At 46.9% G+C, this 10,737-nt stretch overlaps 2 protein-coding genes across 2 annotated transcripts; both read right to left on the reverse strand.

The window, feature by feature from the left end:
* Nucleotides 1–2,247: 2,247 nt before the first annotated feature.
* LOC113566861 (cysteine and histidine-rich protein 1 homolog) lies at nt 2,248–5,958 on the reverse strand. The gene is made up of 4 exons (XM_026994023.1): nt 5,775–5,958; nt 5,575–5,651; nt 2,641–3,117; nt 2,248–2,571 (listed from the first exon to the last, which is right to left on the reverse strand). The coding sequence occupies exons 1-4, from the start codon at nt 5,956–5,958 to the stop codon at nt 2,248–2,250; spliced, it is 1,062 nt and encodes a 353-aa protein (XP_026849824.1).
* Nucleotides 5,959–7,802: 1,844 nt separating this feature from the next.
* Nucleotides 7,803–8,954, reverse strand: LOC113566862 (cysteine and histidine-rich protein 1 homolog). Its single transcript, XM_026994024.1, has 3 exons — nt 8,225–8,954; nt 8,087–8,190; nt 7,803–7,991 (listed from the first exon to the last, which is right to left on the reverse strand). Exons 1-3 carry the CDS (start codon nt 8,952–8,954, stop codon nt 7,803–7,805), a joined length of 1,023 nt encoding a protein of 340 aa, XP_026849825.1.
* Nucleotides 8,955–10,737: the final 1,783 nt, after the last annotated feature.

A 10,737-nucleotide genomic window follows, 5' to 3' on the forward strand; every position in this document is an offset into this window, starting at 1 on the left:
GCTGACGCTAAAAACCTTTAAATTGTGGTTTAAACCTTTATTGGGCACATCTTTTGATTTGATTTTTAAATTCGTTGCTTTAGAGCTGCATTTTTAGGGTTTGGGCGCCTTCTGGATCTGCTCGTTCACAGCAAGACCTTCTTCAGCAGCAGCGTTGGCCTTATCATGGAAGTCGTGCAGAAGCAATCGAGTAAATTAGGCATACGTTTTTGTCTGGTCTGTTAAGGTCGCCTAGTGTCGGCTAGACTTACCTTAACGCTATCCTCGTTGAAAAATTCCTTGACCTTTGCCAGCAGGTCGTTGAGCTGAGCCTCAACTGGCTTGGTGGGCTCCTCACGAGGCACGGGAGCACACATGCACACCTGAAAGCAGAGTTACAGTAAAACCACAATCAGTCAAAGCAATCTTGGCTATTTTTATACCCGATACTCAAAATGAGTATTGGGGTATATTAGATTTGTGGTAAAAGTGGATGTGTGTAACGTCCAGAAGGAATCGTTTCCGACCCCATAAAGTATATATATTCTTGATCAGCATCAATAGCCGAGTCGATTGAGGCATGCCTGTCTGTCCGTCTGTCCGTCTCTCCGTCCGTCCGTCTGTCCGTCCCCTTCAGCGCCTAATGCTCAAAGACTATAAGAGCTAGAGCAACGATGTTTTGGATCCAGACTTCTGTGATATGTCACTGCTACAAAAATATTTCAAAACTTTGCCCCGCCCACTTCCGCCTCCACAAAGGGCGACAATCTTTGGCAATTTTAGAGATACGAGAAAACCAAAAACGCAGAATCGTAGAGAATGACCATATCTTTTAGAATGCAGAATCTGAATTGAATCGTATTATTATTATAGCCAGCATCAAGAAAACAATTTCATTTTTTCTCGCCCTGTCTCTCTCTAACACACACGTAGCATAGGCGGCTTTGCTTTGAGTAAAACATTAGCGCCTAGATCTCAGAGACTATAAAAGCTAGAGCAACCAAATTTGGTATCCACACTCCTAATATATCAGACCGAGACGAGTTTGTTTCAAAATTTCGCCACACCCCCTTCCGCCCCCGCAAAGGATGCAAATCTGGGGATATTCACAAATCTCAGAGACTATTATGGCTAGAGTAACCAAATTTAGTATCCGCACTCCTGTTAGATCTCACTATAAAACGTATATCTCAAAATTTCGCCCCACCCCCTTCCGCCCACACAAAGGACGAAAATCTGTTGCATCAACAATATTGCACATTCGAGAAAACTAAAAACGCAGAATCATAGATAATGACCATATCTATTAGATTGCTGAATCTGGATCAGATCAGATCATTTTTATAGCCAAAAGGAACAAATCAATTTGCAGTGGCTACGCAGCGCCCGACGTCACGCTCAGACTGATTTTCTGTCTCTCTCGCACGCACTCTTTGTCGTGTCGTTAAATATTAGCGCCATCTGCCGGAGGAGAGCCATACCGACTTAGTATCGGGTATAACCGTAGAGTTGCGGTGTCCGCAGCAACTCACAACGTTCACCCTCGTTTTTTATATAAATTCTTATCTCGACCATTTGCCAGAGCTCTAAATGGGTAGTAAAATGTCCTCCATGCCCACATAGTATGCTACATAGTCTATAACTCTACTTTGAGCACTCTACTTCACTCCACTCTCTTATCTGGGCGGACCGGGACGTACGCTTCTAAGCACTTGACCTTGATAGTGGCGCCGGTAATAAGCCCGGCTCTCGGTTTCATCTCGGCTGCGACGCAAAACGAGCTGTCGCTATGAGTACTCAAGTCAACGTTCTTCAGTAAAGAGCAGGACCAGTGAAACAAACTAAAAACCAAAAATAGCCAAGATTGCTTTGACTCATTGTGGTTTTACTGTAACTCTGCTTTCAGGTGTGCATGTGTGCTCGCGTGCCTCGTGAGGAGCCCACCAAGCCAGTTGAGGCTCAGCTCAACGGCCTGCTGGCAAAGGTCAAGGAATTTTTCATCGAGGATAGCGTTAAGGTAAGTCTAGCCGACACTAGCCGACCTTAACAGACCAGACAAAAACGTATGCCTAATTTACTCGATTGCTTCTGCACGACTTCCATGATAAGGCCAACGCTGCTGCTGAAGAAGGTCTTGCTGTGAACGAGCAGATCCAGAAGGCGCCCAAGCCCTAAAAATGCAGCTCTAAAGCAACGAATTTAAAAATCAAATCAAAAGATGTGCCCAATAAAGGTTTAAACCACAATTTAAAGGTTTTTAGCGTCAGCTCAATAATGCAAAAACATCCACAAACGGAGCTGGATCCGGGTCATGGCAAATAGCCGGTACAGGGCCTGAGGTCCCGCCAAGGGAAGCTCCTGGCGCTTTGCGCACTTGCCGGTTGAATCGAAAATATGGCGGTAGATACGCGGGCGTATGTCGTGCAGCTGCTTGGCGCTGCAGACACTCTGCGGCATCTGGATCAAATGGTCAACCATGAGGGACACTCGTGGGGTAGTCGAAAGCAATAGCTGGCCGCTGACGGTGATTTTTTCCCCAGCTCTTTTCAGACGTAGACGCAGCACCCAATCCTCCTCAAAGGCACGAATCGTCTGTGGGGATCGGGATAAGAGATCATCAGAGGTATGCTGCAGACGAGTTCTGGTTCTCCAAAACCTTACCTCAGACTCGAGGGTCCGTGGGTGTAAACCCTCTGAGCGGTGTATCCACTTCATTCTCAAGGTGAAAAATTCCACCCGGCTAGCACTCAGCACCCGATGGAGCTGCAACACGGGCTTTTGGGCCTCAAGCTCCCTGTCCTCGACATGCAGCATATCTAGGATCTCCTTTCCCTGCTTCTGGGGAAACCCACAGTCGGAATCATGTGAGACGCTGTCCTTGTAGGGGCCCTTCCAAGAACAGCCCACGCAGTGGTACTTGCAGCAAACCACACGCCCCTCACAAACGAACTCCAAGTGTCTGGAGAGATCTTTCCTATCTGAGAACTGGTCATTGCAGCTGGGGCAGCTGATGGGTAGCTCCCAGAGGGTCAGGCGCACCACTAGATTCTGCTCCTGATCGTAGTTTCTAATGAGCGATCGACAACTGGGGCAGCAGGCACGCGTTTTATTGAAGATGGCAACAGCCAGAACGGCGGTCTGGCAATTGCAGAAAAATTGTATATCAAAGCGTTGCCGCTTGGTCGCAAAACAGTTGTTGATAAGCTTTATCAAAGCTCACAAGATCTTCAACTCGAATTTTTTTACGGCCTAGTTTTAGGCTATAATTTTGGGAGTTAGCCGTGGATAATTAAAATACAAGAAGACACGATAAGCGTCGAATATTACACCCCCCGCTGAAATCACAGTTTGGGGTCTTGCTAACCAAAGCGTGATCCACACTTGGAGTGCTGGATACGATTTATTGTTTAATATTATTTGCGTGATATTTACCAATAAAGCGACCCTGGAAATCTTTTCTTAATGCGAGCTTTCCGAAACGTAGGTGCCAGTTTCGCATTAATGCCTTTCACAAAACTACTCTGGTCAAAATTTCGTCTAGACACTTCTTGACCCACTTGAAAGTTTACTTCTCGGCTTCGAAGATTATAGATATTTTCATTGCGAACATGCTGCTGTTTCATTGCTTCTGCAGCGGTCTTGAGAATTAGCTCGAAGGAATCGTCGCGATCAAAGACTACTGTTCGGTCCTCCAACATACTGAGGTTTCGTAGGAGTTGATAAGTTGAACCGCCAGTAATCATGTTTTGGCCAAAAGCAACAGGATATGGGCTACTTTTGATGGCTGCATGCACACTGGATTGATCGGGCTTAATGTACGCTTTGATAGCAGCGAGTACCGAGCGATTTACCCGCTCTGAGGCATTGGTTTGGGGAGCGTAGGCGGCGGTGTACGAATGTCGAATTTGGTATTTCGCTAACAGATCCTTGAACTTGTGTGACTTGAATTGAACGCCGTTATCTGACACTATCAGCAATTAAACATTCCTCCATGAACCGAGTTACGAAAGGAAATTTAGAAAAATGATCGAGTACTACAAAAATGCCTATATTCCCGGATCGACTTCGGGGGTACGGACCTAGAAAATCGACGTAAAGTTTTTGAAATAGACGAAAGGTCTCCCCTGCTTTGCCCATTGACGGACGTAGAGGATGATTGGGGTGCTCGGTCGTTCCTATTCGAGGAAGTCGGTCAGCTGTACTCTTCGTCGCCCAAAAAAAGCATAACATCTAATTCGTTAATTTCCTTCCTGTTTTGCTACTCAAAAAAAATTCGCTTCAGCAGCGATCAAATACAAAAAAAAACGAGGGGGAACGTTGTGAGTTGCTGCGGACACCGCAACTCTACAGTTATACCCGATACTAAGTCAGTATGGCTCTCCTCCGGCAGACGCTAATATTAAACGACACGACAAAGAATGCGTGCGAGAGAGACAGAAAATCAGTCTGAGCGTGACGTCGGGCGCTGCGTAGCCAATGCAAATTGATTTGTTCCTTTTGGCTACAAAAATGATCTGATATGATCCAGATTCAGCAATCTGATAGATATGGTCGTTATCTATGATTCTGCGTTTTTAGTTTTCTCAAATCTGCAATATTGTGGATGCAACAGATTTTCGTCCTTTGTGTGGGCGGAAGGGGGTGGGGCGAAATTCTGAGATATACGTTTTATAGTGACATCTTAAAGGAGTGTGTGTACCAAATTTGGTTATTCTAGCCTTAATAGTCTCTGAGATTTGTGGTTGCCTCAGATTTTCGTCCTTTGCGGGGGCGGAAGGGGGTGTGGCGAAATTTTGAAACAAACTCGTCTCGGTCCGATATATTAGGAGTGTGGAAACCAAATTTGCTTGCTCTAGCTTTTATAGTCTCTGAGATCTAGACGCTACTGTTTTACTCTAAGCAAAGCCGCCTATGCGTGTGTGTTAGAGAGAGACAGGGCGAGAAAAAATTAAATTCTTTTCTTGATGCTGGCTATAATAATAATACGATCCAATTCAGATTCTGCATTCTAAAAGATATGGTCATTCTCTACGATTCTTCGTTTTTTGTTTTCTCGTATCTTTAAAATTGTGTATGGGCGGGGCAAAGTTTTGAAATATTTTTGGAGCAGTGACATATCACAGAAGTCTGGATCCAAAACATCGTTGCTCTAGCTCTTATAGTCTTTGAGCATTAGGCGCTGAAGGGGACGGACAGACGGACAGACGGACGGACGGACAGACAGACATGGCTCAATCGACTCGGCTATTGATGCTGATCAAGAATATATATACTTTATCGGAATCGGAAACGATTCCTTCTGGACGTTACACACATCCACTTTTACCACAAATCTAATATACCCCAATACTCATTTTGAGTATCGGGCCTTTGACTGATTGTGGTTTTACTGTAACTCTGCTTTCAGGTGTGCATGTGTGCTCCCGTGCCTCGTGAGGAGCCCACCAAGCCAGTTGAGGCTCAGCTCAACGACCTGCTGGCAAAGGTCAAGGAATTTTTCAACGAGGATAGCGTTAAGGTAAGTCTAGCCGACACTAGCCGACCTTAACAGACCAGACAAAAACGTATGCCTAATTTACTCGATTGCTTCTGCACGACTTCCATGATAAGGCCAACGCTGCTGCTGAAGAAGGTCTTGCTGTGAACGAGCAGATCCAGAAGGCGCCCAAACCCTAAAAATGCAGCTCTAAAGCAACGAATTTAAAAATCAAATCAAAAGATGTGCCCAATAAAGGTTTAAACCACAATTTAAAGGTTTTTAGCGTCAGCTCAATAATGCAAAAACATCCACAAACGGAGCTGGATCCGGGTCATGGCAAATAGCCGGTACAGGGCCTGAGGTCCCGCCAAGGGAAGCTCCTGGCGCTTTGCGCACTTGCCGGTTGAATCGAAAATATGGCGGTAGATACGCGGGCGTATGTCGTGCAGCTGCTTGGCGCTGCAGACACTCTGCGGCATCTGGATCAAATGGTCAACCATGAGGGACACTCGTGGGGTAGTCGAAAGCAATAGCTGGCCGCTGACGGTGATTTTTTCCCCAGCTCTTTTCAGACGTAGACGTAGCACCCAATCCTCCTCAAAGGCACGAATCGTCTGTGGGGATCGGGATAAGAGATCATCAGAGGTATGCTGCAGACGAGTTCTGGTTCTCCAAAACCTTACCTCAGACTCGAGGGTCCGTGGGTGTAAACCCTCTGAGCGGTGTATCCACTTCATTCTCAAGGTGAAAAATTCCACCCGGCTAGCACTCAGCACCCGATGGAGCTGCAACACGGGCTTTTGGGCCTCAAGCTCCCTGTCTTCGACATGCAGCAGAATATCTAGGATCTCCTTTCCCTGCTTCTGGGGAAACCCACAGTCGGAATCATGTGAGACGCTGTCCTTGTAGGAGCCCTTCCAAGAACAGCCCACGCAGTGGTACTTCCAGCAAACCACACGCCCCTCACAAACGAACTCCAAGTGTCTGGAGAGATCTTTCCTATCTGAGAACTGGTCATTGCAGCTGGGGCAGCTGATGGGTAGCTCCCAGAGCGTCTGGCGCACCACCAGATTCTGCTCCTGATCGTAGTTTCTAATGAGCGATCGACAACTGGGGCAGCAGGCACGCGTTGTGGAACCTCGCGGCACACAACGCACACCAGTATGTTATGCAGTCGCTCACGAAGATCGGAGACGCCACCACCCGAGGACCCGCCGACCTCACCCTCACTGCTGTCCATAGTAGTCGAAATCTCATTCAAAGTACTTTCATCTTTACTTGCAACATCTGACAATCGCTGCCTCTTGGCGGCTGGGGGCTGCTCGTTGTTGTTGTCATTGGGGTTGGCATTCGACATTCTGAAGGGTATTTCGGCCAGCAGCCTCGGCCTGGCTTTACAGTATGTGTGCGTGCTTTATTCAACAATTCTGATTGCCTGTGTGTGGGCGGAAGGGGGTGTGGCGAAATTTTGACGCAAAACGGTCAAGGTCCGATATCACAGGAGTGTGGATACCAAATTTGTTTGCTCTAGCTCTTAAGGGTTTTGAGATCCTTGAACTCATATTTTGCAATTGGCAAAACCGACCATGAGACCTGTGTGTTAGAGTGAGACAGAGCGAGAAAGAGTGAAATTGTTTTCGTGATTCTGGCTGTAATAATTATACAATCTGGTTCAGATTTTGCACTCTAGAAGATATAGTCATCTTCTACGATTTTGCGTTTTTAGTTTTCTCGTATCGTCGAAATTGTGGATGCCACAGATTTTCGCCCTTTGTGGGGGCGGAAGTGGGCGGGGCAAAGTTTTGAAATATTTTTGGAGCAGTGACATATCACAGAAGTCTGGATCCAAAACATCGTTGCTCTAGCTCTTATAGTCTTTGAGCATTAGGCGCTGAAGGGGACGGACAGACGGACAGACGGACGGACAGACAGACATGGCTCAATCGACTCGGCTATTGATGCTGATCAAGAATATATATACTTTATGGGGTCGGAAACGATTCCTTCTGGACGTTTCCACCAAGCCAGTTGAGGCTCAGCTCAACGACCTGCTGGCAAAGGTCAAGGAATTTTTCAACGAGGATAGCGTTAAGGTAAGTCTAGCCGACACTAGCCGACCTTAACAGACCAGACAAAAACGTATGCCTAATTTACTCGATTGCTTCTGCACGACTTCCATGATAAGGCCAACGCTGCTGCTGAAGAAGGTCTTGCTGTGAACGAGCAGATCCAGAAGGCGCCCAAACCCTAAAAATTCAGCTCTAAAGCAACGAATTTAAAAATCAAATCAAAAGATGTGCCCAATAAAGGTTTAAACCACAATTTAAAGGTTTTTAGCGTCAGCTCAATAATGCAAAAATATCCACAAACGGAGCTGGATCCGGGTCATGGCAAATAGCCGGTACAGGGCCTGAGGTCCCGCCAAGGGAAGCTCCTGGCGGTTTGCGCACTTGCCGGTTGAATCGAAAATATGGCGGTAGATACGCGGGCGTATGTCGTGCAGCTGCTTGGCGCTGCAGACACTCTGCGGCATCTGGATCAAATGGTCAACCATGAGGGACACTCGTGGGGTAGTCGAAAGCAATAGCTGGCCGCTGACGGTGATTTTTTCCCCAGCTCTTTTCAGACGTAGACGCAGCACCCAATCCTCCTCAAAGGCACGAATCGTCTGTGGGGATCGGGATAAGAGATCATCAGAGGTATGCTGCAGACGAGTTCTGGTTCTCCAAAACCTTACCTCAGACTCGAGGGTCCGTGGGTGTAAACCCTCTGAGCGGTGTATCCACTTCATTCTCAAGGTGAAAAATTCCACCCGGCTAGCACTCAGCACCCGATGGAGCTGCAACACGGGCTTTTGGGCCTCAAGCTCCCTGTCCTCGACATGCAGCATATCTAGGATCTCCTTTCCCTGCTTCTGGGGAAACCCACAGTCGGAATCATGTGAGACGCTGTCCTTGTAGGGGCCCTTCCAAGAACAGCCCACGCAGTGGTACTTGCAGCAAACCACACGCCCCTCACAAACGAACTCCATGTGTCTGGAGAGATCTTTCCTATCTGAGAACTGGTCATTGCAGCTGGGGCAGCTGATGGGTAGCTCCCAGAGGGTCTGGCGCACCACTAGATTCTGCTCCTGATCGTAGTTTCTAATGAGCGATCGACAACTGGGGCAGCAGGCACGCGTTTTATTGAAGATGGCAACAGCCAGAACGGCGGTCTTGCAATCCTCACACATGATATGCCCATGGCTGCACTGATAGAAGTCGTGTGGTTGTGGAACCTCGCGGCACACAACGCACACCAGTATGTTATGCAGTCGGTCACGAAGATCGGAGACGCCACCACCCGAGGACCCGCCGACCTCACCCTCACTGCTGTCCATAGTAGTCGAAATCTCATTCAAAGTACTTTCATCTTTACTTGCAACATCTGACAATCGCTGCCTCTTGGCGGCTGGGGGCTGCTCGTTGTTGTTGTCATTGGGGTTGGCATTCGACATTCTGAAGGGTATTTCGGCCAGCAGCCTCGGCCTGGCTTTACAGTATGTGTGCGTGCTTTATTCAACAATTCTGGTTGCCTGTTGTTGCAGAGTGAACTGATACTCTGGTGTAAAGTACGAGCACAAGGTTACGAGTTTTCCAAAGCCAAGCTGGTTCCCTGAAAATTACAAATTTAAAAACAGAGGATACACACAGAGAAAAACGGCATAGTAGGCACCCATGAATAGTTAAATTTAATAGAATGCACTTTGATCTACACATAAATGTACTCAAAAATATTTGTAATGCGGCCCAAGGCGTTCAATGGGTCTGGGGGGGGTGGTGTCTCGGTGGACTGGTGTGGTGAAAAGTAACCTCTTTGATCGCCAAAGTGCTCTGCTATCGCAAACAAGATTACGGTGCCTATTAGTCCATGTTTCATTTAGTACATGTCAAATAGATATGTTGCTGACATGTTTTTTTATACCCGATACTCAAAATGAGCCATGTCTGTCTGTCCGTCTGTCCGTCCGTCTGTCCGTCCGTCTGTCCGTCTGTCCGTCTGTCCGTCCCCTTCAGCGCCTAATGCTCAAAGACTATAAGAGCTAGAGCAACGATGTTTTGGATCCAGACTTCTGTGATATGTCACTGCTACAAAAATATTTCAAAACTTTGCCCCGCCCACTTCCGCCCCCTCAAAGGGCGAAAATCTGTGGCATCCACAATTTTAAAGATACGAGAAAACCAAAACCGCAGAATCATAGATAATGACCATATCTATCAGATTGCTGAATCTGGATCAGATCAGATCATTTTTATAGCCAAAAGTAACAAATCAATTTGCACTGGCTACGCAGCGCCCGACGTCACGCTCAGACTGATTTTCTGTCTCTCTCGCACGCACTCTTTGTCGTGTCGTTTAATATTAGCGGCGTCTGCCGGAGGAGAGCCATTCTGACTAAGTATCGGGTATAACTGTAGAGTTGCGGTGTCCGCAGCAACTCACAACGTTCCTCGTTTTTATACCCGATACTCAAAATGAGTATTGGGGTATATTAGATTTGTGGTAAAAGTGGATGTGTGAAACGTCCAGAAGGAATCGTTTCCGACCCTATAAAGTATATATATTCTTGATCAGCATCAATAGCCGAGTCGATTGAGCCTAACCAACCCCATATTAGCCCTTACCGATATTAACCCCGATCCCGATAGGTTTTATGCGATATGTTTTATGCGATAGTTTTGATGCGATATAATACTGCGATAAGTATGGGGCAATTAATTCGGATCGACAAGAAGATAAAAAGAGACGTAAAATAAAGAAGAGAATAAAAAAGTAAAACAAGAACCGCGCCACAACTTCAGAAGTGGGATACGCAATCCAAAGCTACTTTAAAAACGCCTACAGTTATTAAAATTTTAATCAAAGTCAGTATGAACCCCGCTGCCATTGAGAAGCAGCAGCTTTTGAACTGGATGGACGGGCAAGGAATTGCGCACTCGAGCAATGCAACTTTGCGGCAGCTGCAGAAACTCGCGTACGAGAATGGTTATGTCCCTGATCGTCCAACCAGCCCTGTAGTTCCGACCAAATTGAATGCTTCAGCCGACAACGACTCTGACATTCCGGCCGACCCTAATTTGGAAAACGACGCCGACACGCTGACGCCGGTGGTCGGCAAGGCACGCATACCAGAAGAAGAAGAGTTAGATGCCGCCATTAGAATATTACAAAAAAGGGCTTTGCTCACAAAACTAATGGCGGAGAGCAGCAGCGTCAAAGAAGTGATCCGTGCAATGGTC

This window comes from Drosophila persimilis, unplaced genomic scaffold (genome assembly GCF_003286085.1).
Source record: "Drosophila persimilis strain 14011-0111.01,24,50 unplaced genomic scaffold, DperRS2 tig00001116-arrow-arrow-pilon, whole genome shotgun sequence".
NCBI classification, from domain to species: domain Eukaryota; kingdom Metazoa; phylum Arthropoda; class Insecta; order Diptera; family Drosophilidae; genus Drosophila; species Drosophila persimilis.